Source organism: Asterias amurensis, chromosome 14, assembly GCF_032118995.1.
Source record: "Asterias amurensis chromosome 14, ASM3211899v1".
NCBI classification, from domain to species: Eukaryota; Metazoa; Echinodermata; class Asteroidea; order Forcipulatida; family Asteriidae; genus Asterias; species Asterias amurensis.
The window spans coordinates 11,475,897-11,503,482 of NC_092661.1; the positions used below are offsets into that span (position 1 = coordinate 11,475,897).

The window sequence follows — 27,586 nt, forward strand, 5'->3', positions numbered from 1 at the left end:
TAGATCTCAAAGGTTTTTCTCACTATTACTATTTTTAATTGTTATTAATATTATTATTACAGGGAAGTTCTCCGAGGCTCCTGGAGAAGGTGAACGACTGTCTCTACTCGTTCATCTGGGAGACGGAGGCAGCGTGCCCCATCGACAAGGCCAAAGGTGAAGACTGCACGGTGAAAGACCCCAACTCGGAATATGTATTCAACATGGGCACCCTGACCAAACCAGACGGGAGTTACTACACAGTGACGGGGCCTGACAACAGCCTTGTTGAGGTACTTTAAATGCCATTCATTTTGGTTTTACCCAGCATGCTTCTGAGCAACAGTAATTTGGTTTACTTCTGTTACCCCTGACCCGCATGATTAGTCCTTGTTTTTTTATCCCTTATGGTTGTCGTTCCCACTTGGTTCTGTTTTCCTCCTGCATGCTCCGCCCTCAGCCGCCCTCTTATTGTGTTTATTTTGTGCTTTTGTTTTCTTTTTCAAATAATTTATTTAAGTTAACTTAATTTAACCTTATTTATTCTTTTATTTTATTTTATTCTGTATTTATTTTCCTTATATCTTGCTTTTTCTTAATTGTTTTTGTTGTTGTTAATGTTCTGTCTTGTGCTATTGTAACTTGTTTGTTGTAACTTGTATTGGTCAAATAAATAATAATAATAATAATAATATACACTGATGCCTATTAGCACTGTGCCTTGTGAAAAGACAGGCTAAGTTTCCAACCCAAACTTTGTGGAAAATGGGTGAAAATTCATCCAGCGGTGGTTGGGGAATCCTGAGTACTGTGGGGCAATAAAACTTGTATCGATCAAAAGGTTTCGTGACGTTATTTTTTTTGCAGCTAAACATCTGCGGCAATGTGACGGGCGGGACGAGCGAGTGTGGGACGAATGAAGACAAGGGGGTGCCCAGCGCCTGCATCATCAAATCAGACACCTCGGTGGATTTCATCGGTTTCCCGGCCAATCAGAAATTGGAATTCTCTGATAATGGCCTGTTGAAGCTGACGTACGAGGGACAACATCTTGAAGGCGGTAAGACAAGTCCTGTTTTCTTTTTCCACTTCAAAAAAACTGGTTTTACTCTCACATTTTTCATATTTAAAAGGCTCTTACACTTAAGTCTTGTACAATCAAATCTTAAACATCATTTGTTGAGTGTATACTAAAAGAAACTTATTTTTTTATTCGTATCGACCCTGTTGCATATGAGTAGGTGGCAACGGCCAATAGTCGATTGTAACCACACCTTGAAGTGGCCTTCAGGCCCTGTGTCGGAAAAAAAGAAAAAAAAAGAGAGTTAATTTTCACATATAATAGTTTTTCCTTCTTGTAGCCTCATACCAAGAGTGGCTTTTAAGTCCCGGTCACACAGGCCTTGATAACGAGAAGAAAACGAGAATATTAACAATGCACACCCTCGATTGGTTTAATACGCACACCCTCGATTGGTTTAATAACCGTGGGCGTATTCTGCGTGGAGCAATTCAACCAATGAAATGCTTTTTGTTTGCATCGTGATCGTTATCATTTTCGTAACGCTGTAGTGTGACTCGGCCTTTAGCCTTAGTTGAGGCGAACTTTCGTACAAAAAAAACCCGAACTAGTTTTGTTTTTTGCCTGTTTAATTATCCAGGTTATATGATGATGACTGAGATTACATTCCTCTGTCGACACAACGTCTCCTTCAGCGCCCAGAAACCCGTCTTCCATCGGAGAGAAAACAACAACTACATCTTCAATTTCGAGACGCCGTTAGCCTGCCTCCCAGAGTCTGTGGACTGCCTCGTGTCTGACGACACGGGAAACCAGTATGACCTTTCACCCTTGGCAAAGGATGATGGGAACTGGGAAGCGGTGGACATGCAATCGGGCGTGAAATATTACATCAACGTGTGTCGCCCGGTGAACTCTGTGACCTCGGAAACGCACTTCTGCCCAGGTATAGACATATTCGCTCTTCATTTTGGCAATGTCTCAAAAATGCAACCAGACCTGAAGCCTTTCTCAGATTAAAATATTTTTGTGAGAAATTACCGCTTAAAAAAAAAATACAATTCTTTAGAAGGAGTCCTTTCTCGCAATGTTTTATACTATCAACAGCTCTCCATTCCTCGTTACCAAGTTAGTTTTTATACTAATATACATTTTGAGTAATAACCAAACGTGTGAGCAATGACTCACACCCCTGTGAGTAATTTTCTCAACTGATCTCTTTTCTCTAATCTCTAACCAGGTGGACCGATCGGGGCTTGTCAGACCACCAGTGATGACAAAGCCTTCAATATGGGGTATGTACAAGCCGTACCTGAAGCGGCCCAAGATGGCTCACTCAGTATACACTACGTGAACGGAGATATATGCCATGGGCAGTACCATCGTAGCACACGCATCAACTTTGAGTGCTCAGATACACCCGTGAGTATTAGATAGAATTAGATTTTAAATTAGATTTGGTTAATTGCTTTTTTGGGGGCCCAATTTCATAGAGCTGCTTAGACACAAACTATCTTAACAATTGTCTGTTAAGCACAACTAAGCAGGATACCAGCTACATTTTGTACCTGTATAATGGTATTTTTTGCTGGTAACCTTACTCTGGTAAGCAACATTTTTTTGTGCTTAGCAATTTTCATGCTTAAGCAGCTCTATGAAATTGAGCCCTGGGTGGATTTCACAAAGGTAGTCCTAACTTAGGACTAGTCCTAGTCAATGCTAAGAGATAGGACTGGCCCTAAGTTAGGACCAGGAACTCATCCTAACTTAGGACTGGTCCTATCTCTTAGCATTGCCTAGGACTACCTTTGTGAAATCCACCCCTGGGTACTTAATTTCTTTTTCAAGCATTATAGTGGAGTGCTATTGGTATTGATTTGACTTATTCTTTTAAACAAGGCAAGCTAGTATTGTTTTAAAAAAAAATTAAATTTTCCCCCAACTATTTCAGGGCTCGCCTGTATTCCAGCTGGAGACAGAGCGGTGCGAGTACATCTTCTCATGGCAGACCCCAGCAGCTTGTCCGCTAAAGGTAAGGACCATTAAATATCGTGTAACCCTCTGTTTGACCAGTGCTTATTTTATGCACACATGGACTGGCAATGAGGTCATTAGTGCACGTCTATGCACTAGTGCTGGGCGAATAGTGAAATTTGGTATTCGGCTAACCGCTGTTGTCACCCCGACGATTGCGGATAATAGGAATATTCGGTTATTTGGTTGTAATTACAGGACTATCCGGTTTATAAATAGGTATTCGCGCCCCTTGCGGATATCCGGTTAAGAAAAGAAAAGGCATTCGCGGTTACGGATAGGAAAACATATTCGTCATTAACCGGATATTCAAATTATTCGCCCAGGCCTACTATGTACCCTAATGTCCAGTCGTCGATAGTTGGACTACGCTGGTCGACTATTTTGGACCAGCCTTCTGGGCATGGTAGCATCACTGGTTATCAATAGCCATTTTCATAGCAGAGTGCACTAGGAATCAGAAAATGGTAATGTACATGAGCCGCTGGTCGCTTTGACATGACCTGACTAGAGGCGTTCGCACTGCAACTTCTGTGCGCATGCCCTACATATGTCACTTAACAACCACTAGTTATGGAAAGGTTTGCGGTAACACCATGTAATGACTGAAAAGAACCATCGGTTTCAACTCGACGTTTCGATCAGTATGCTCTGATCATCTTCTGGAGATCCAACTGATTTAGAGAGTCTTTACATGGTGTTGCCGCAAACCTTTCCATATCGAATTTCCACCATGCAAAGTTTCAAATCCTACTTAACCACTAGTTAGTCCCTGCGAGAACTTGGCTCTTGTATAATATCTTTAAAACGGGAAGTTATTTCTGGGATTTTAAAGTTATGTTTCTTAAAAGCTTAACATTACAAATAAGTTTTAAAATATCTTTCTACAAACAGAGAGTCCTTGGAGCGGAATGTAAAGTCCAAGTTCCTAACTTTGAGTTTGAATACGATCTGAGCGCACTTCACAACGAGCAGGCGGACTACGTCGTGTCGGTACCGCCGTATGAATACCGCATCAACGTATGCGGCCCTCTGGTCCACGGAGAGGGAGATTGTACCGGGGCCGACGTCGGGGCTTGCCAGAAGAAAACGACTGACCAGGTTTTTGAAAAAATCGCAGGTTTGTTTTGTGTTCTTGTTTTTTTTTTAATTAAAGGCAATGGACTCTATTGGTAATTACTCAAAATAATTATTATCATAAAGTAGAGCCGGCCCTCTAACTAATAAAGGACGAGCATTCGCCAAAATACAATCAGTTAATAGCAAATGCTATCAATGACGTCTATATCAAAATAAACTTCTCCTGTATAGGTTTAATTCATTTAACCCATAGCAAACATACAAAATTTACAACACACGCATTTACAATACATGGAGATTACACAGTGCACAGTAAAAGTTCACAAAAAGGTCAACCATGTGGCTTCCATGCTACACACACAGACGGACGAACTACACACGATCTGTAAATAATCCGATCAAAGTAGAACTCTAAAAATCACAGTCATTCATGTATAAATGACAGATAGCTCAATAAACTTCGCCCTCCCAGATAAATGGGTTTTTGGAGCATGGCCAGAGCCATGCTCCCTATAAAAATTGAGAGAATTACAGACCCAAAATAGTATGTGCTCTTTCAAGACGGAGCTATGGAAAAAGAGGGTGATTGTCACGTGACAATCCCAAAAGTTAACTTAAAACAAGTCCAGGATGCACTCGGTGGATCTCTATATCACTAATAAGGAACCATGGTTTGATGACCAGCAAGATTTTAAATAAAACAATTTTTTTGTTTAAAAGAGATGTTTTTCTTTGGAATAACTTGGCAGGTAACTTCAACAAGAATCTTCAGTACAATGACGGCACGCTGAAACTGAACTACACCAGCGGTGATAAAAACTGCCACCAGAATACATATGAGAGATCCACTGCCATCAATTTCTTTTGTGATGAGGGAGTGAAGGGTGAGTGTCTTCCATTGCTTTGACTTATTCTTATATTTAAAGCTACTGGGGTGGATTTCACAAAGAGTTAAGACTAGTCTGAAGCCCGGTTCATACTTCCTGCGAATGCAAATGCGAGGCGAATGTTGACGTCACAAATTTGCAACGAACAATTTGCTGCAGTTGAACTCTTCTCGACTCCCTTGCGAATATCGCTGCGAAAGGAGGGTTGTGACGTCAAATTCAAGCAAATTCGCTTCGCATTCGCATTCGCAAGAAGTATGAACCGGGCCTTATCTCGAGTTAGATCGAGTTACTCGTCCTAACTTAGGACTAGCCGTACGTTTTTAATATCTCCTAGGACTAGTCCTAAGTTAGGACTAGTCATAACTCTTTGTGAAATCGACCCCTGGACACCTCGGGTAATTGTCAAAGACCAGTCTTCTCTTCCAGGTGTAGCTCAACATTTGCATAAAATAGAAAAACCTGTGAAAATTTGAACTCAATTAGTCGTCGAAGTTGTGTGAAAATAGTGGAAGAAAAATAACAGGAAAACCACGCATTTGTGTTATGATCATTATACACGTACTCTACTTAAAACATCTTTCTAACCATGTGCATTTCATGGCAAACGGTTTTAAACACTTGTCATATACCAACTCATCCGATCCAAGGCAAGTATTTGTTAGCCATGATGTGTTTTAGCAAGTTAATGAAGTTTATCCAATAACGATTGATGTATACAGGAAATGGACAGCCTACGTTTATCAATGAAGACTCTGACTGTACGTATGTGTTTGAATGGGCCACTCCACTTGCCTGTCCTCCATTTAAGGTACACCATCAATTTTTATTTTAAAACTTTTAAACTTATATGTATTTTTTTTATAAAAGGCAAAGTATATATTTACAATTTGATTTAACTCTTGATCACAGCACTGAAAATAATTTCATACCTGAAATTTTCGACCGACACTTCAGTCTTCATCAGCAGGATGACGCGGATTGTGAACCCGTGACCTTGCGGACACGTGATCTCAAGATCGCGTCATAGACTCCTGGGAGCTGGTACCGGCCCCCGTCTCGGTTCAGGGAGGGTTTATAGGCTCTGATGTAGGTTGCCTCCTTAACTCCCCTTTAGAAGTATCTTGCGTCCCTGTCTAGAATAGTTACTTTGGAAATGTCTACATGGTGGCCAGGTGACTCTATATGGATGTGTTGGGAAACCTCTGAAGAACCCTCCAAAACCCTCCCTGAACCGAGACAGGGTGCCGGTACAAGCTCCCATGAGTCTATGACGCGGTCTTGGGATCACGTGTCCCCAAGGTCACGGGTTCAACATCCGCGTCATCCTGCTGATGAAGATCTGCGACTGCCTTGCTGATGAAGATCTGCGACTGCCTTGCTCAAGGCAGTCGCATTATTCGCTCCGAAAAGATGCCGCTGTAAACCCACCCGTATACCCTGTGCGTGGTGCGTGTAATCACACCGCATGACCCACACGTGTACACACTGTCACATCGTACGACTTCTGTGCATACAAGTCATCCACACTTGTACTACTAACCGCATGCATAGGCCGTCAGGCCGACAGCCTTGTCGGGTCTGTAACTTCCGGGTTTAATGTGTTTCATGAAAAAATTTCCACTAGTGGAAAAAAATGGGGGGGGGGGGCTCTCGGATATGCTAGTATGCAGCCCATGAATATGTATATCTTTCGTCAGACCTATCAGACAACACAGGATGTGAGGCAAATGAAATATTCATTTTGACGTCCAATCACGCACTTCCCTTATCATGACCTTTGCACCCTATCATGCTCGCTGAGTGTCCATGGTGGTAGTGTGTGATGTAAACATGTCTCGTCTTTCGCGGGCATTATGGTAATGAGCTGACCTTGGGAACTCTTCGCTTATTATAGTAATAAGGTCAGTGGCTTCAACACAGACCCTACAAGGCTGTCGGATACGGATAGTGTACGGGGGCATCGTGTCGTGCGATGTTATGCACAGTGAATACGGGCGGTCTTTTTTCGGAGTGAATAATTCGACTGCCTTGAGCAAGGCTAATGAAGACCGAAGTGTCGGTGAAAAATTTCAGGTATGAAATTATTTTCAGTGTTGTGATCAAGAGTTAAATCAAATTGTATCTAAATACAACACAGATGAAGTTTTACGCTTAAGTATATACCAACGGTTCTTTTCAGAACCACCCCAACACTTTAGAGATAGTCATTACATGGTGTTACCGCAAACCTTTCTATATCGTATTTCCACCATGCAAAGTTTCAAATCCTACTTAAGTATATATTTGTTTTTATTTTGATTGCTGCAATCCTATATGAATGTAGATATATATACAATACAACTAACCTGTGAACTTTTCATTTCAAAAGGTGGTAGCGTTTTTGAGATGTTACTGCAAAATCTTGGGCAGTTTTGTCCACGCAGGAAGAATAATCTGTAATTGAAATACACAATTTGAGAAATGTTTAAAAGTAGAATATAATGATCCACACAAGTATCACTCGGAATTGCGTGGTCAGCCATTTATGGGAGTCAAGTTTTTGACTCCCATCAATGGCCGACCGTGTAAGTTCGCAAAGTAAAAGGAAAACCACACAATTTTGAGGCAAATGTGTGTGGATCATTGTATTCCACTTTTAAATTATCTTTCTAATCATATGCATTTTATAACAAACGGTTACAAACGCTTTTCAAAGACCAACGCGACCGATCCAAGGCAACGTGTTCCTTTAATCTGGAGGTCGCAGTTTCAAGTCCGTTTTAGGTTTTATTTTTTTTCAAAATTAATTTAAACCATTCTAATCCGTATATTAGGTTATAGAATGCAGTTACAGTGACAATGACCACGAGTTTGATCTCGCCCCACTGGCAAGAGTGGATGATAACTACCGCATTAATCCCATGGCAACAGTAGGCAACGATGTCTACTACATCAATGTCTGTCGCTCATTGCTGCATAAAAAAGGCTCACAGGGTATGTCAATACATTACAACTGAAAGGTTGTTTTTGTGACTTGTTGTTATTTTGGTGAAGAACTTTAAAGGCAGTGGACACTATTGGTAATCACTCAAAATAATTATTAGTATAAAACCTTTCTTGATTACGAGTAATGGGGAGAGGTTGACGGTATAAAACATTGTGAGAAACGGCACCCTCTGAAGTGGAGTAGTTTTCGAGAAACAAGTAACTTTCCACGAATTAGATTTTGAGGTCTCTAAATCAACTATCTAAACGCACACAACTTCGTGTGGCGAGGGTGTTTTTTTCTTTCATTATTATCTCGCAAGTTCGATGACCGATTGAGCTCAAATTTTAACAGGTTTGTTATTTTATGCATATGTTGAGATACACCAACTGTGAAGGCTAGTTTTTGACAATTACCAATAGTGTCCACTGCCTTTAAAATAAGAAGCAAAACTGTATAGCCTGTCTGTTGCTCAATACATATTTCTGGTTTGTTATTATAGGTTTTTCCTGGCCATTTTAAGCAAAAATCCATTAGTTTTAACAATAAATTTTGTTTGAAAATGAATGTCTCATTGAATCGGGATTCAACAGTCAAAAGGAAGTTTTAATCATTTTCACCAGTTTAGCATTCACTGGTCAATCAAGATCATTCAATTTACATTGGGTCGCAAGATTCAGTCTACTTGGGAAAAGATTCATTCAACTTGTTGAAGCTAATTTTTTGTAATTTATTCTGTTTACCCTTTCAGGTCAAGGGTGCCCTCTTAATGCAGCTGCCTGTCTGTTTAAAGATGACAAGTGAGTTAACTTTTTCAGGCACCAATTATTTTGATGATTAATTGATCGTCTGGACACATTAATTGTTAAATTATTGTTTTGTTAATGGCGACTATTCCAAACGGGGTCCAATTTCATAAAGCTGTTAAGCAGAAAATACTGCTTAGCAAATTACTTTACTGAGCAAAAAATGAGTGGGTACCACTTACAACAATGCAAAGTTGATTAAATTTTTGCTGGTAACCAGTCTCTGTAAAACAATTTTTTATAAATAATAATAATATTGAAGTCTTACATAGCGACGCACGTATCTACCAAACAAGGTACTCAAGGCGCTGAGTATATACAAACTTTCAGAAAGATAGGTTATTGCAGTGATGAATTTTGAGACCCACTTATTTAGCACCTTATAAGGGTTTACAAGGTGCTACGGCGCATACAGCAGCCACAGCCAGGAACACCGGGGCGAACCCCTTCTCTTATCGATAAGTGCACTGGGTTCTTTTACATGCGTTACACAACACATGGGACCAACGGCTTTATGTCCCATCCAAAGGCGAAGCAATGGTTAAGTGTCTTGCTTAAGGACACAAGTGTCACGGCTGGGGATTCGAACCCACACTCTGCTGATCAGAAACACCAGAGTTTGAATTCAGTGCTCTTAACCGCTCGGCCAAGACACTTCCACTTCTGCTTACAGGCTTTATAGAATTGGGCCCAGGTCACAGAAGCTCCCGAGAGTTATCTTTCCTTTTTTGAAGACTGTTTGGTCAGTTGATCTTTATTTTGGTTTTACAAAACTAAAACTATTTACAACTATTTTCATGAAGGGATAGTTGTGAGGTAGTGCATTCTGCTTTACCAGCCAGGTTACTAGTGGATGATACCCATGCACACATCCTTACAGACGGTAAAGGGGGTAACCCTGTTTCAGATTGGGAATTAGGTGGCAACATGTCCCTGGTGACAGTTGATTTTGGGTCGCCAGCCCAAATCAGTTCAGTGTAACCATCACATTGAGGTGGCCGTTGGACCTTGTGATGTCAGTCGATCTCTCATAAAACAAACCAATTAAAGGGAAGGTACACGTTTGGTAATTGTCAAAGATCAGTCTTCTCACTTGGTGTATCCCAACATAAACATAACATAACAAGCCTGTGAAAATTTGAGCTCAATTGGTCATCGAAGTCGCGAGAAAATGATAAAAGAAAAAACACTCTTGTTGGACAAATTTGTGTGCTTTCAGATAGGAATAAAAGACTTCTAAAAAAGAAGTCTTTTATTATTTTAGTGAGAAATTACCTCTTTCTCAAAATCTATGCTACTTCAGAGGGAGTCGTTTCCCACAATGTTTTATACTATCAACAGCTCCCCAATGCTCGTTACCAAGTCAGTTTTTAAGTTAATGTTTGTTTTGAGTAATTACCAAACATGTACCTTCCCTTTAAAAGATAGGCTCTCTATCATGGATGATTCCCATGAACACATCCTTACAGACTGTAAAGAAAGGGGGTGACCCTGTTTCAGCCCCAGGAGTAGGTGCCGTTGAGTTGGGTCAATATCCCAAATCAGTAAAGTGAAGCCCTCTACTTGAAGTGGCCTTGTGAATTTAGGTGATCTCTCTCATAAAAACAGGACAAAAGAATTATTATAATTTATATTTGTAGATATGTGAGTCTCGGAGAGGTGAGTCAGGGGCCGACCATGGAGAATGGTCATCTGGTCCTGAGGTATGAATCCGGTGATCCCTGCTCCGATGGGGGGAAAAAAAGCAGCGCTATCATCAGCCTGGAATGTGACAAGGAAGGAGTGGTATGTACCGTCCCCAAAATATTGGAAAAAAAGTAGAGATAATAATAACTAGTTCTTATGTAGCACTTTTAACAATAACATATCAATGCTCTTTACATTAGTGCCCATTGGGCGAATAACGTTCCTTTAATGTGCAACAAAGATATTGACAAAACAGGGAAACCGTCAACATAGGGCTAGATACATGTAGTTCAGTTGGTAGAGCGCCAGCGCATTAATCCGGAGGTTGTTGGCTCAAGTCCCACTCTAGTAAATTCTTCTTTATTCAACCCCAAATCTCTTGAATCTTTCTCAGCTCCCTGTGGAGTATACAGCACTGGTGCCGTGGCGCTCCAATATCAACCTCTACCCTAGCAGGTGCCCATTTATACCCCTTGGTGAAGCGAAGCAATTAGTAAAGCATCTTGCTCAAGGACACAAGTGTCATGACCGGGACTTGCACCCACACCTCTATGACCATGTTTTTTTTTTTTTAATGTTGAGATCCTGACTTTTTATATACTTACAGGGGAGCACACCCCAGTACAGCTACACGAGTGACAACTGCGAGTATTACTTCATCTGGCTGACCAACCTCGCCTGTGACATCAACGAACAAGAGGACGTTACGGATGACTGCACGGCAGTCAATCCCGCAACCGGTGAGACTCGCGTTACACAAACCTCCCCAACGAGGGGTCAAATGTCTTAACACTCGTTTCATGCTAGAGTCATGCTGAACCAAATAGAATAGGAGCGACTCTGGGTCGACCCAAATAAATTTTGGTTTCAGGCAGGCGTATATGTACATAACAAAACATTAACATTGGCTCGGCTCATGACAAGATCGACGTCTGCAACAGTCAATATTTTGACTTCTAGCGCCTCCTTTCGCTCTTGACTGTTTCAGACGTCAAACTTCGGTGCGACTCTGGAGCGCCTGTCTGAAATGGGTGTTAGCTGACATTTTGCTTCAAGCCATTGGACACTTTCGGAACAGAAAAAAAACCAAAAAAACAAAAACCTCACAGATTTACAAATAACTTACAGGGTTTACAGATGGTAACGGTGAAAGACTTGTCTTGAAATAGTATTCCATGAAATGCTTTACTCTTTGAGAAACCATTAAAACAATATCAATTCTCGATATCGAGAATTCCGGATTTATTTTGAACACATGTCATGACACGGCAAAACGTGTGGAAACAAGGGTGGGTTCTCCCGATATTTTCTCCCGACTCCGATGACCGATTAAGCCTAAATTTTCACAGGTTTGTTATTTTATATATAAGTTGTGATACACGAAGTGTGGGCCTTGGACAATACTGTTTACCGAAAGTGTCCTATTGCTTTAAATGCGCTGCTTCGTCATGAGCAGGCATGTGGTTTTACATGGCGGTATAAAGTCGAGCCCAGTGTATTCCAACTACGAATTATTTTCTGCGAGGACGTAACTGCTCCATTTTTTTTTCAATATCTCAAAAACGCTACTACCTTTTCAATTGAAATGTTCACATGTTAGTTTTACTGTACATATTTACACTTATATAGGATTAAAACAATCAAATAATTCCAAAAACCCAAGGTATCAGTTGTCTTTAAAATAGTGTTCACTTGGAATGCCTACAAAAAGAAGACTTGTGTGGTGTCTGATTCAAACAGCATAACAATTTATATAGCATGAAAAAACACAGAATTTCGTTGCCACTTACATAAAGAAACGTCGCAGAATTGGTAAGAAACAAAAATCGTGAAGATCACAGATTTACATAAAACTTACATGGTCTAATGATGATGATAGTAGAAAACATCCCTTGAAATAGTTCTGTGTGAAATGTCATATTTGATGAGAAATAAATAATCTAACTTTGTGTTTGGAGTTTATCACTCTGTGAGCGTTTTATTCATTTTTATTTTGGCATCGATGCAATGCAAAATTTGTAATCGGTTTTTCACTATTCTCTCGTGACCCAGATGGCCGATCGATCTCAAACTTCTACAGGTTTGTCAGTTTATGTATATGGTGGATAACATAAAGTGTTTACACTGCCAACAACTGTTTTGTTAGCAAAAACCAATTCTGTAATGTTCCTTAAACTTTTTTCCCCTTTTCGAATACCTTGTCATCTTAATGAACGCATCTCTCTCTCTCCAAAAAAAAAGAAGAAAAAAAAAAAAAAAAACCACAGTCCTTGGATGTGTCTGTGTTTCTAACCTCCTGATTTATGCGTGTTGTTTTTCGATTAAAAAAAAACAGGGTTCAAGTTTGACATTAACTTGTTGAAGAGTTCCCATGGGTACCTAGTACACAGCGATAAGGGACACCAGTACAACTTCTCAGTCTGTGCACCACTGGATGACTCCGTGTGTGGTCGTAACGTTGGTAAGTTTGGGTCAGTGTTCGCGTGTTAAAGGCAGTGGACACATTGGTAATTACTCAAAATAATTATTAGCATAAAACCTTACTTGGTAACGAGTAATAGGGAAAGGTTGGTAGTATAAAACACTGTGAGAAACGGCTCCCTCTGAAGTGAAGAAGTAATTTAGAATTTGAGGTCTCGAAATCAAGCATCTGAAAGCACACAACTACGTGTGACCATGGTGCGCCAAGGGTGTTTTTTCTTTCATTAATATCTCGCAACTTCAACGACCGATTGAGCTCAAATTTCCACAGGTTTGTTATTTTATTCATATGTTGAGATACACCAACTGTAAAGACTAGTCTTTGACAATTACCAATAGTGTCCAGTGTCTTTAATCTATCATTCATAAATCCCAAGGACAGTTTGTCCATTCTGATGGATGAAAGCAGATAAAAACCGTACAAAATGTTGCTTACTGTTGTTTTTTATCGATATCATCCACAGGATCTTGCCAGACTGAAGTTTCGGCAGCGACCCCCCGTCACTTCAACAGCGGCGCCTTCAACTCGCAGCTCCACTACTACGACGGCACGCTGTTTCTCAACTATGAGGGCGGCGAACCGTGCCACAACAACGCCTTCACGCGGAGTACCGTCATCAACTTTGTGTGTTCATTGGAGAAGGATGCCATAGGGGAACCGGTGTTTGTAGACGAGTCTGCGGATTGCACGTACTACATATCCTGGCACACGTCAATCGTCTGCGAACAATTTGTAAGTTTACAAATTACTGTACAGTTGTTTTCCAAACGCCATCAGACAGAAAATAGATAAATTCAAAAGACACAAAACCTCAAAGAAAACAATGCATTGAAAACAGCGGTACATGAAGATTTTTTAACTGCTATAAAGCAACAGACATAAACTTCAGCTGTAATATTTTAAAACATGTTTTAACTGGCTTTGCGAGTCATTATTCAAAGTATTGTAAACTTGCATCTGAAATGTTCTTTTTTTGTTTTGTTACAGTGATTTTTAGCCAATACAAAGTAAATAATCTTCTTTTGTTTCTACATTCCAAAAACACTCAAACATCCCTCTTTAGAAAGAACTCTTACTAATTGACTAATTTCAGATTCAATGCAACGTGGTCAACGGGTCAAGGGTGATTGACCTCTCACCCCTGGTCAGCGATCGGGGTTACTACCTCGCCCAGTCTCTAACCAGCGAGGGTCCCAACACCCAGTACTACATCAACCTGTGTCGACCTTTGAACCCTATACCTGGGGTTAGATGCCCGCCAGGGTCGGCTGCTTGTGTGGATAAGGACGGCACCCTAATGGTAGGTTAGAGCCTGGTACATCTTCATGCACCACCCAGGCAGCTCAGATCATATAACACCAAACTGATTCACATTCCACGTACACGCCACTCATGGGGAACCCGATCACACTCTGGCCCATCACTATTATCTGAACCCCCCACCCCCCCCCCCCCCCCCCCCCCCCAAAAAAAAAAAATAGTAATGATAAATAAAATTTAAAAAAATAAGAGATAAATAAATCTCAGATAAGACAATTCTTATACCAGCTTCAAGACTCATTTGAAAACTTTTTTTTGTGCTTAAATCTATGTACATGTAGCTCGTTGTAAAGCCATTTGCTTCTGCATCTCTCCTGCGCTGGGAGTGTCTTTCAGAAAGAATTCACCCATTATAAATGGCCACTATTACTGTGATTATTATTCACTTTTTCCTGCCATTATTATCTCGCAACTTCGACTACCAATTGAGTCAAAATTTTCACAGGTTTGTTATTTTATGCACATGTTGGGATACATCAAGTGAGAACACTGGCCTTTGACAATTACCAAACGTGTCCATTGCTTTAAAGTATTACTCAAGAATTTTCAGAATATTTTTACAGTGATTTTGAGTAATAATAGTAAGACTTGTAATGTGCTCTATCCACCAAGCGTCTCATCCGCAGGAAATGACGGTATCTTAAAATGTTCCTGTTCCTCCTCTTTCAGAGTCTTGGAATCGTTACGAGCGGTCCGTCAATGAACGAAGGAAATGTTGCTGTCACCTACTCCAACGGAGACATCTGTCCCGAGGATAAAACACGCAACATCTCCTCAGTCATTACGTTGTTCTGCGAGAAAGGGACGTCACAGGTTAGTTACGGTTCAATAGTCACAATCGTTGACCGGAGTCACGTGACTCATAAAGGGTATACAATGGAATTAGACCAAACAAACAATGCACAGGGTAAACATGGATGCATACCTGCCAACCATTCCGATTTTGGCGTAATCATTACAGAAATACGAGCTGTGTTACGGATTACGAATTACTCACCCTTTATTATCATTTCCTCAAAATCATGTACATTGTTAATTTAATACAGTGATTTATGAATATTTTGAACGGTATGATGTATCAATTATTTATCCTTCTTGTTTTCCAAGCAATATATTTGTCGCGTAAAATGCGTAAAATGCTCCGCGTTGGTCTTTCATTGGAGCCGTTGGCGATTATACACGTACTTCAATGCCATTGTTCCATTGCACCAAGAGAGGGCGCTTTACTAAAAGCTGTATTAAAAAGCCAACACCTTGAGACAAGACTTACATACCTTGCAGGACCAAATACTGAGCGCTTTGATAGGCTCCTAGGGTTGTGATAAAGTGCTATAAAAGAACCCAGTATTATTATTATTATAGTGTGCATGGAAAAACATAGTCTCATGTTTGTGTTTAAAGGGAACGCCAACGATGGACGCATACAGTGACTGTACATATCATTTCTCCTGGCTGACCAACGCTGTGTGTCCGCCATCCGAGGCAACTAGTGGTAAAGATTGTAAATACTTCAACGATGCTCTGCAGTATGAGTATGATCTCAGCTCATTGGCAGACGATGAAGAACAGGTATTGTTTCCTCTTAAAGACACTGGACACCTTTGGTAATTGTCAAAAACCTGTATTCTCACTTGGTGTTTCTCAACATATGCATGAAAAAACAAGCCTGTAAAATTTGAACTCAATTGGTCGTCCAAGATGCGAGATAATGGAAGAAAAAACACCCTTGTACCATGAAGTTGTTTGGTTTCAGATGGTTTATTTTGGGACCTCAAAATCTAATTATGAGGTCTCAAAATCAAGTTCAAATGTTTTAGTGGAAAGTTACTTCTTTCTCGAAAACTACATTAATTCAGAGGGAGCCGTTTCTCACAATTTGTTATACTATCAACAGCTATTCATTACTCGTTACCAAATAAGTTTTTATGCTTACAATTATTATGAGTAATTACCAATAGTGTCCACTGCCTTTAAGTCTTTCATGAATCATTTTATTTTCATCATCATCATCATCATCATCAAGTTGACTCTTGTCGGATTGCAATAAAAGCCTGCCACACATTACGATCTCCCATATAGGGTGCGTTCAATTAGCCTTCCTTGTTCGACTCTGATCTGCCCCCGGGTATGTTCGAATAGCTTCGACGCTCCAAGTGCCCTGCTTGTGGAGCGAGTCACTTCGGGCTGGCCCTAGGTGCATGACGTCACCACGAGAGAGCGAGTGTGAACGTTCGATTAGCTCTTGTCAGGTGCTCACCCGAATGAGCACTGCAGGGTCAACCCAGGGAAGCTAATCGAACGCACCCATATATACTATTCTCACGGTTCCCACAAATCGACCATCAGTCAGTGACCCAAATAATGATAACATGTCCTCAGCCTGAGTTGCTCTTTTTTACCGAGGCACAGAGAAAAGTGCAAAGTGTGCACTAGCCTGAACATCGGGCGTTGCACTTTGAGGCTCGTGAATATCGCCAGAGACCGACCTCAAGCTGGCGTGTACATGCACCTATGACCTAAACTCATTTCACATAGTGATACGCAGTCAAATTCTACGGTGGACATAATAGGAGTGTACTGTTTGGGCATCTATGGAAAGCTCATGTCACTGTGCAAGTTTATCCAATGATATCATTGTGCCCAATGGAATCACTGGATCTGGAGTAGCAAGGCCCAGTCTAAGTGGGCACATGCAAAAACTTATTCCAGTAGAAAACACGCCCATTATGCCAAGTAACCTCATCTGTCCTTGAAAAAACAAAAAACTCACCTCCACCAACAAAAACTAAACAGATTCACATGTACTTCAATCTTCAGGTCTCTGGACCAGATCTTGTGACCTACAAACTGCATCTGTGTAACGCGGTCAGTGTCGGGCAAGATGCATGCCAGGGTTCGGCAGTCTGTATGCAGGAGGGCACTGATGTCTTCAGGTCACTGGGCACGCTGGCCTCGCAGCAGTTCTACTTCGAGGGACATATCTTGAAAGTGAAGTACACTGATGGGGCACGGTGTGACGGAAGTAAGACACAAATGTTTCCTGTTTTTTTTATTTGGTCAGAGAAATGAAATTTTGAGAATTCTGTTTGTGGAAGACTCTTGGTCCGATTTTCGGCAGAATTTACCCACAAATTTTGATTTAAATTTTAGAAGTAGGGTCATAGATTGGTAAACAGTCCAGAAATTAATAATCACAAAAACTGTATAATCACTGTGTAGTCATTGTATCGCTTTAGCGTACCCGCTGCCAAAACATAGGATTTGAACTTTCTCTAGCCACTGGGCAATCTCGGTGGTCTAGTCCGTAAGACACTGCTCTAGAATTGCAAAGGTTGTGGGCTCGAATCCCACCCAAGTAATATGCCCAGGAAACATTTTTTTACAGGACTTGGGAAAGTGCTGAGTATACAGTGCTAGCACACAAAGGTGTATGGGTAAAAATTAAAAATTAATATTTAGCGTATTTGTATTTTTATTGTCTGTTTGGTAACTGCTTTTTCTTACCCTGTGAAATAATCAATGAAATATAATGGAATAAGTGAATTGTTTTGGTAACACATGTAATATAATGACATCTGTTTGAATTCTTTTTGTTTCATCACCAAGGTGCTACAAAGAAAAGAGAGACGACAATTATCTTCAAATGTTCAGAAAGCTTCACACTCAATCAGCCCACATTCTTTGGGGTGAGTTCCCTTTGAAGAAATTTCTCTCTATATTTTTTATTCTCTACTCTAGTACCTTTTTAAAACGCATTACATGAGCCCGTTTCACACTGTAAAGCCCGGTTCATACTTCCTGCGAATGCGAATGCGAAGCGAATTTGATGTCACGACCCTCCTTTCGCAGCGATATTCGCAAGTGAGTAGAGCAGAGCTCAACTGCTGCGAATAATTTGTTGCGAATTTGTGACGTCAACATTCGCTTCGCATTCGCATGAAGTATGAACCGGGCTTATATCTTACCCCGGTCGAGTACAGTCCCGGGGAACCGCTGGGATTTTATTTATCCCACAGTTGCAGGACCTCACGGTGATATGCGCTATATAAGAATGGTTTTTATTATTATTATTATTTATTATTATTATTATTATGTTGCCCCGGCGCACTTTCACACTGTGACTGCCAAGGTCCCTACTCCACAGGGTTCTGGTTTCATGTTCAAGAGTTAAGTTACCGTGGTCAAGTGGTTAGACTGCAGGACTTGCAATCACAAGAATGTGGGTACGAATCCCCCAAGCTAACTGCTGATTGCACAATGACTAGAAAAAATATTATCATCTAGTTAATGAATCACAATTTCTTGATTTGTGTAATTCATAATCATAGATGTCCAACCAATGTTTGTGAAATAGATAGGCTGTTGCCAGCTTGTTGTTATATCCCTTGTTTGCCGAGTTTCCTTGATGGGAAGATTAGTCAAACAAACAACAAACAAATAACAACAAACGAGATTGCCCCAGGGTTTTACCGCTTACCCCTACTCCAGAGCAGGGGTGGCTACGCCCAGTATACGCCCGAATTAGCGGGGTAGATCGGGGGTGAAGCGACCCAAATGTGAAATGGTTGTCCGTTGTTACCCAGGGTTATGGATTGCGCCTCCTTATTTGACAGAGCTGTTACCATTGTACACACCTTCTCGAAATCTTCGTTCTAATAAGAAAAAGTTGTTTGTTATTCCACCAGTGATGACCAAATCATATGGTGAACGCAGCTTCGTTCACACTGCTTCAACCTTATAGAACAATCTCCCGGAATTAAGATTGCTTTAAAGACGCACTTATTTAATATTTAATTCATCCATTTTGTTTGTTACCCAGTATATCTTGTCTTTGTATTCTGTTGTGTTTTTCTCAAGAGCGCTTAGGGACATGTTTGATTTCTATGTGTTATGCGCTATATAAGAATGGTTAATTATTATTATTATTGTATATGGATGATTCACAATCATGATTTTTATCACTGCCGCCCATCACCCTCTGAGATAGAGACAGTTGTGGCAGTGTCATGGCCGAGCAGATTCAAGCTCTGTTGTTTGATCAGCAGAGTGTGGGTTCGAATCCCGGTCGTGACACTTGCTACGTAAAATTGGGGAGGTAGTGCTTTCTGCTATACCTACCGTCCAGGCTTTGGATTGATGATACCCAAGCCTACATCCGTATGGTCTGTTAAGGGGTAACCCTGTTTCAGCCCTAGGAGTAGGTGGCAACGGCCTTTGGAAAAACAAAATTGTAGCCCACACCTTGAAATGGCCTTCAGGCCTTGTGTGTCTGGCGACTTGCATAAAAATAAAAAAAGTTGGTGGTGTAACTTCCTGGCAGAAAGTTCTCCAATGTTTTCTTTTGTCCCATTTCTGTCATTAGTCGGACGATGCCTGCCACTACACCTTCCAATGGGATACACCACTGGCCTGCCCGCCAGTCAGCATGCCCTGTGATCTCGCCTACATGGAGAAGGCATATGACCTCCAGCCTCTTTCACAGATAACTGGGAATTGGCATTTTAAGGACGATGACCAGAATGAGTGAGTTGGAACAAAAGTGTTTCTTTCTTTCAGTCTGTTTTCAGAGTTCTAAAAAAGTTATAATTGTGTTTATTTCTTAGGCCTGAAAAGTCTTCTAGAGACTACACCATGTGAACATCTAGGTCAGCCCTTGTACGTGATAAAATGTTTTCTACTTAAGTTCTTGCCTGAAAATATAGACCATAACCATAGAGTTATATATATTGACTAGAGCGCTAACTTGCTCTGCGTTTTGAAGCCACCCTGGGCGCAGACATGTTTGGTGTGTTGCGTGAATTTGGAATTTTAAGAGAGCACACATTGCCACGATCATTTTACATTCGGCGTGTGCGTATACGTACGCAACTGTCCACTCGCGTACGTTCGCGCTACGAAAACCCGTAACTTCGACTATTGGTTGCCGTACTAAAAAAAGGAAAACGCGCCTTTTAATCATGACGCACATGACGTTCCTAGTTTGTGCGCTGATCAGCAGATTGTGCGTTCACATTTACGGCATTTTTTGCTTCGATGGCACATAAAAAAGAACAGACGCACGATCATGCAAATAGCTGTACAATTGCCGTACAAACTTTCAAGCTTTTGCATTCGTTTGTACATAAACATGGATGCGCCCACACTGCTTCAAAACCTTAGTGCGTGTATAACGGGGTGTTAGCGCTCTAGTCAATATATATAGCTCTATGACCATAACACACTGGAGAGATAATTTTTTAGTGAGAAATTACCTCTTTCTTAAATTCTATGCTACTTCAGAGGGAGCCGTTTCTCACAATGTTTTATACTATCAACAGCTCTCCAATGCTCGTTATACCAAGTAAGTTTTTAAGTTAAGAATTGTTTTGAGTAATTACCAACTGTGTATTTTCCCTTTAAAACGTGTCATGTGCTTTTGAAAATTTTTATGTTAAGGCTGCAATATGAGCCTTAAATTATCATTCGAAAAAGAATTTATTTGTAACCAGTGAATACATTTGATGATTTCTGTCAGATATTTCATGAATCTTTGCGTACCAGCTGCGGACTGTCCCAAGGAGGCTAGTATATGTCGGCGTACACCTGATGGTACCCTGGAAACACTTGGCATGGTGTACACACAACTCCTTAGAGCCGACGGTGGGTACCAGTTTATTTTGTTTATTTTATAACACATTCTTTCTTTTCGCCTCCTGCCCTCACCAAGTCGTGTGTGATATAGTTAGCCAAATGTTAAACACTATCTACCATGTGCATCTTAAAGACACTGGACACTATTGGTAATTGTCAAAGACAAGTCTTCACAGTTGGTGTATCTCAACATACGCATGAAATAACAAACCTGTGAAAATTTGAGCTCAATTGGTTGTCGAAGTTGCCAGTTAATAATGAAAGAAAAAAAAACCCTTGTCACACAAAGTTGTGTGCTTTCAGATGCTTGATTTCGAGACCGCAAGTTCTAAATCTAAGTTCTCAAAATCAAATTCGTGGGAAATTACTTCTTTCTCGAAAACTACATTTATTCAGAGGGAGCCGTTTCTCACAATGTTTTTTGACTATCAACCTCTCCCCGTCACTTGTTACCAAGAAAGGGTTTATGCTAATAGTTATTTTGAGTAATTACCAATAGTGTCCACTGCCCGTAATTTTTGGTGTCAACTCTCTTTTGTGCATTTTTGTATACGATTTGGACACCCAAAATGACACCAAGGATAGGCACATGGTAGTACGCTGCACGTATACGTCTATACAGCATACTTGATTAGATTATTTTGATTTGAATCGATCAGGGAGTTCGGACAAGCCCAACATTCACATGACATTCCGAGAAGGCAGTGCTGGGATATGTGGAAAGGGGAACACTGCAGATGCTGAGAGTGAGATCATCTTTACGTGTTCCAACAAAGTTGGCTTTCCTGAACTGAAAAGGTAATGTCGTTTAATCTTTTCCTATGTTTAAGAATAGACCGGTCCAGTGTACAATTCAAGTCTTGCACAACATGTCACAGAAGACTTACTCTGTTTTTTAATTTTTTTATTCCTTCTTCAACAGCATTTCCACCGCCAACGGGGCAGATTGTAAATTCACATTTGTCTGGGAGTCGAAGGTCGCATGCAGTGAAGAAAGGTAATTAATGTTTATTTTCATCACAAAGGAATAGCTTAGATGAATCTCTTAAATCATCACCCTCTCTATCTATACCCTCAGTCACCTAGGCCCCACACCATTACCCAGGTCGAAATTCCAGTTGAACCTAGTTAAACTGGGTTTAACTGGAACTAGTTGAAACCAGTTGATAAACTAGTTAAACACAGTTAAAACCAGTTGGTTAAATATGGAAAATGGACAGACACCAACTGGTTTAGAATTTCAACCTAGTTGAACACAGTTAAACCTAGTCCAAACCAGTTGGTTAATATGGAAAATGGACGAGTTTGGTCACTATCCAGTTGAACCAGTTGACCCCAGTTAACTGGGTTCAACTGGAATTTTGACCTGGGTATTTATTTAGACTGCTTTGGGTCTTCTATACCCTCAGTCCCCTAGGCCCCACACCCTCACTATCCCCTGTGTTTGACACAGTTCAGTGAGCACACACTCCCCACACACTACCCCAAGGCTCCAAAGCAGGATCCAGTTTTACCACGCATCACCGAGCTCCATTTCCTGCCTCTACTTCCCGCCTTGACAGCATTGAAACAAATGTTACTGAATTGAATTGTTCATTCTAACCAAATTGCTTCGGAGGATTGAATTACACCTAAAACTCCTATGTAACAGACAGCAGCTTTACAAATTATATTGTTATGTGATACGATAAAGTAAAATGAGTCATTTGTTGACCCAGGTCATTTTCTATTTTTACATAAAAAAGAGCATAGTCAATGTTTCTGTCAAAACCCAATGTTGATACTTACTTCGGTTCAAAAGTCGTAAAAGTAGAAACACTACAAGACACAAGAGAATAAAACGCAGAAAAAATGGGTAAATGAAAGTCGTTCGATCAACAATTAATGATTATAGCGATGGTTCCCTACGTGCATTGTGACTGTTCAGGGATCATTTGTTGTTCAATGTTTGTGTAATATTCCATGTTTTTTTTTTCCTATACGTTTATTACCTCTACAGTTTAATCAACATCTGTGTTTTTGTGTGTAATAGATTTAATGTCATTAAAATTATAATTATAATGTTTTACTTCAGACTTTTAATTTTGTAACTGTTCAAGTAATTCTGCTGCTGGCAGCAATTTTTTTATTTTATTAAAAACGAATAAACGAATAATTATTGAATAATAATAGCTAACAATAATAAAAGCTCAAATCTATATTTTCAGGGTCGCTGTGGAGCTTAAAGATAACAAAGTCACAGACCCAGAGACAGGAAACACTTTTGACCTTTCACCTCTCATCAAGAAAAGGTAGGAAAAGTCAATCTATTATTTTTGTGTGAAGTACAGTAGTGCATTGTAGAATTCTGCCGTTGCCTGAAGGAGGGCATTATCCCGTAACCATGAGGGTTCACTGTAGTTGTAAACAGTGTGTACAAAGTGGCCAAGCAGAAAAGAGCACAGAACTCAAGCCCTGGGCAAAATTTCATGGCTCTGCTTACCGTAAGCACAGAATCGACGCTTACGGAAGCAGGGAATTCTGTGCTTACGGCAAGCGTATTTTACGGGTTAGCGGCGTATTTTGGCTTCTGCGGGTGCGTACTCTGTGTACTAGGCATTCTACGCTAACGCTTACAAGGCTAACACAGAAATTCGGCGCTCGGGACGTAAGCGGTGAATTGTGATCATAAGCGCAGAATTGGGCGGTAAGCAGAGCCATGAAATTGGGCCCAGGTGTTTCTGATCAGCAGAGTGTGGGTTTGAGTCCCCATCCTTAGCAAGGCACTTCACCATTATTGGGATGTAAAGCTGTAGCTTCTTTGTGTTGTGTAATTCATGTCAAAGAGCCCAGTGCACTTATCGAAAAGAGAAGGGGTTAGCCCTGGTTTGATTGGCTGCATATTGCGCCACAGCACCCTGTACTACATGGTCTAATATAAAGGAATTGGTCTCATATTTCAAAAACTTAGCTTAGAATCATAGTATTAAGCACAGTATAAATATATTTTTTAAAATGTTTTCATGATTATAATTCGGCAAACTTTACGTTACAGATATGGCTATGACAAGCCCAAGGTTGTCTGTTCATTTCTTTCCTCTTTCTTTTTTGTTCTCTCAAGAAATTGGGAAGCTGAGGGGGACGAGCGCGATGAAATGTACGGGCAGAGTTCCGTCTACATCTATTACATCAATCTGGACTCGGGCGGGGCTTCCAAGGGAGGCGATACGGGCGGGGTCTGCACCTCGGCAGCGGTCTGCCAGAGCAAGAAGGACGACTCCTTCTTCAGGAACATCGGGGAGAGCTCCCAAAAGAAGTTTTTCATGCAAGGTAAAAACATTTTACATTTCAATCCCCCATTAACCCTTTGGTGCACACAGCAGGCGCTAGCGACCACCAAAAACACGTCAAATTGGACTTTGATAAACAGTCATAACTTAAAAAACTACAACATCGATATATACTACCCTTGATCGGCCTGGATTATTGAGCTTTCGTTCGATGTGATGTTCAACAGGGGGGGGGGGCGCTATTGAAAAGTTTTGAGAACAGTCAAACATTTGTTATAAAATGTGCTACAAAATTAATCTGTGCACCACTTCACGCTGAATGATGTGTTTAAACGCAAACATGTTTTGGACATACTTATGGCATACTTTTTTTAACACACAGAACATTTTCATATTTTTCCTAAATTTTTCTGTTGACAGCCGAATGGCTGACATTTTTTATCCATCGGGACTTTCCATTGTGTAGCATGTACAGGCAGGCACCCACTTGCCATCGCATAGATAATAAGACTTTCATATATCTATTTGAAATGATGTAGAGGTTCTGTATACCTCCTAAATGTAACATTTTGTACATTCAAGAAACTTCATTTCCACACCAAGAGGACATTTTTACAAACTTTCAGGATTTTTCATTTTTTAATCGATCCCATCCCCGTTTTGGTGTTTACAGATGAGATCTTAGAAATGGTGATCAGGAACCCAGACTCCTGCGGTAAGGAAAACACACAGGATGTGGAGAGCACCATCATCTTCAAATGTGACCCGAATGTTGATTTGGTGAGAGTTAAAATCTTTCTGTTGTAACAATTGTTTTTAGAGTATTTGTACATTCAATATTTGGACGTTAGGCCATTAATTTTCTTTTAGTAACAACTCAAATACATTTCTAGATATACACCATATCATTCAAGTACACTGAAATCATGTGATGTCATGAAAACTTAAAACACCCTAATTAAAAAACGGACTTAGTATTTTAAACATGTTGTTTATAATTGTTTAATTCTTCAAAACCTCTTTGTATCTTTAAAGGGTGCCCCAAGGTTCTATTTTGAGTCCAGCAATTGCCAGTATCACTTCATGTGGGAAACGTCTGTGTTGTGCAGCAAAGGGTAAGTTGAAAGACGAAGATAAAAAGAAAGATTTTGAAATATTTCAGTCTTCTTTTTTTTATACCATGGCTTTCCCTCAAGCTGCATCCATTTTTGAAACTGTCACACTCTTGGCAAGAGGCTTCAAGCAGTAAGGAATAAAATATGTGTTCCAAAGTCTCCTGATAATATCTATTAACAATGAATTTTGTGCATTTTAGATTAATGATGTTGAATATTGAATGATTATAGTTGCCTTTTCATTTATTTATTTGACAAGGCTTGCTTCTTTTGTCACTGTCACACGTTTGTTTATCATTTTAAGATGATACAAATTATCAGATTGTATGCAAACTGTATCTGTTGACAGATCACTGATGATATTGCATACCAAATTTAATGTTGTCACTGTTTTATTTCTGTGTAAAATTATTGTACTGTTTTCAAATGTTATCTGTTAATGATAGTGTTATGTCCAGTTATGAGTACTGATGATATTGTGCAACAAAATTGAATACTTTACATCATTGTTGTCTTTTCATTTATGTATTTTACAAGACTAATTTTATCACTGTTTTTATCTTGTAAATTTTTCTGTTACTTGTTAAATGCTATTGATTTTGATAAAGCGCTATATAAGAACTAAGTATTATTAATATTATCATTATTATGCACATTGTCATGAAATTTCTACAGTATGAATTAATTTATTGTTATCAATCCCTGTGTACTTTAACATTTTTGGATGCCTATTCTTTATACAACAAAACAGGACCTGACTACGTTAAATTCCAGCCTTGATTCATTTTCAAAGATTTAGGGGAGAACAAAAAGATGGCTGCACCCAATTTCTTTTTTTATGTATGTGGAAACATAACATGGACTATAATTTGGGTTGAACAAAGAAAATTTGACTAGAACATATACCAGGGCCCAATTTCATAGAGCTGCTTAGCACAAAAATTTGCTTAGCATGAAATTTCTTCCAAATGTCCACATGATTTTCAAAATAAGCAAACAACAGCTGTATACCAGTAACAAGCAATATGCAACAAAAGGAAATTTGGTTGGTAATCCTGTTTTTATCAAGGGAGCAATTTCATGCTAAGCAAATTTTTGTGCTTAGCAGCTCTATGAAAGTGGGCCCAGATAACCACAGCATCCGATTTTTGGTAAACGTAATAAAATGTTTTTGAGTCCATCTTTGAAACCTATGCTTGACACAATGAATGCTTTAATCCACAGGGCACAGACAGAAAGCCCAAGCGGAGGAAAGAGCGGGGATAATAAAGGAGGTGCTACCGGGGGGAAGAAAACCTCCAAGGTGCCTGCCGTAATGGGGATTCTCCTTGGCATCGTCGTGCTCTGTATTCTCATCATTATATTCCACAAGTCAGAGAGAAGGTAAGCTCCGTTACGAACTGAACAAGTTCTGTCAGGAATATTTAATAACAATTTGGGAGGCTAATCACACCTGCGAAGCTAAGCTAAATTGCAAAGGAAGCAGCTACATGTACAACATGTTTGAGCGGCAGTGATGCAACTGCACTTTTGGCAATCAGCCACATTGACCCATACATGACCAGGGAGCACAACCATAGTTCGAAAGTGTTTGATTCTTCTGGAGGGAGAAAAACGGGAACTGCCGCCCAGTTGTCACCTAGCTTTTACCTAGCTATCACCCAGTTGCCACATAGTTGTCACCTAGTTGTCACCTAGTTGTCACCTAGTTGCCACCTAGTTGTCACCTAGTTGCCACCTAGTTGCCACCTAGTTGCCACCTAGTTGCCACCTAGTTGTCACCTAGCTATCACCTAGTTGGAACCCAGTTGCCACCTACAATAGATAGTAATAACGAACTGAACAAGTTGTTAGGAATATTTAATAATGATACAACAACTTGGGAGGCTTATCAACTGTAGTTGCTGCTGCATAGCTGAATTGCGAATAAGGTTTATTGCGATTCAGAACCACAATGTGTTATGGGTAGGCAGACGGCAGCGCAGTATGTTGTCATGCACGACCTGCGCTACTTTATGTAGCTATCACCTAGTTGCAACCTAGTTGCCACCTAGCTATAACCCAGCTGTAACTTAGTTGCCACCTAGTTGGAACCTAGCTATCACCTAGTTGCAACCTAGTTGCCACCTAGCTATCACCTAGTTGCAACCTAGTTGCCACCTAGTTGGAACCTAGCTATCACCTAGTTGCAACCTAGTTGCCACCTAGCTATCACCTAGTTACAACCTAGCTGCCACATATTTGCCACCGATCTGTCATTTAGTTGCCATCTAACAGAAGCATTCTAACCACTATTGTGTTTTTTTGTG

The 27,586-nt window shown here is 40.3% G+C and overlaps 1 protein-coding gene across 1 annotated transcript in view; it reads left to right on the plus strand.

The window, feature by feature from the left end:
- The window catches only part of LOC139946948 (cation-independent mannose-6-phosphate receptor-like), a 53,668-nt gene that overhangs the window by 21,994 nt on the left and 4,088 nt on the right, over positions 1-27,586 (plus strand). The window contains exons 16-43 of the mRNA XM_071944736.1: positions 63-272; positions 847-1,039; positions 1,641-1,946; positions 2,241-2,422; positions 2,952-3,032; positions 3,929-4,154; positions 4,864-4,998; positions 5,724-5,812; positions 7,818-7,977; positions 8,721-8,769; positions 10,416-10,560; positions 11,069-11,201; positions 12,797-12,922; positions 13,407-13,675; positions 14,037-14,243; positions 14,933-15,076; positions 15,665-15,832; positions 17,081-17,285; positions 17,870-17,949; positions 19,626-19,786; positions 20,778-20,902; positions 21,553-21,691; positions 21,816-21,890; positions 23,101-23,184; positions 23,994-24,202; positions 24,836-24,942; positions 25,198-25,277; positions 26,502-26,660. Of these exons, the coding sequence (XP_071800837.1) occupies positions 63-272; positions 847-1,039; positions 1,641-1,946; positions 2,241-2,422; positions 2,952-3,032; positions 3,929-4,154; positions 4,864-4,998; positions 5,724-5,812; positions 7,818-7,977; positions 8,721-8,769; positions 10,416-10,560; positions 11,069-11,201; positions 12,797-12,922; positions 13,407-13,675; positions 14,037-14,243; positions 14,933-15,076; positions 15,665-15,832; positions 17,081-17,285; positions 17,870-17,949; positions 19,626-19,786; positions 20,778-20,902; positions 21,553-21,691; positions 21,816-21,890; positions 23,101-23,184; positions 23,994-24,202; positions 24,836-24,942; positions 25,198-25,277; positions 26,502-26,660 (4,247 nt within the window). The remainder of the gene's footprint in view (positions 1-62; positions 273-846; positions 1,040-1,640; positions 1,947-2,240; positions 2,423-2,951; positions 3,033-3,928; positions 4,155-4,863; positions 4,999-5,723; positions 5,813-7,817; positions 7,978-8,720; positions 8,770-10,415; positions 10,561-11,068; positions 11,202-12,796; positions 12,923-13,406; positions 13,676-14,036; positions 14,244-14,932; positions 15,077-15,664; positions 15,833-17,080; positions 17,286-17,869; positions 17,950-19,625; positions 19,787-20,777; positions 20,903-21,552; positions 21,692-21,815; positions 21,891-23,100; positions 23,185-23,993; positions 24,203-24,835; positions 24,943-25,197; positions 25,278-26,501; positions 26,661-27,586) is intronic.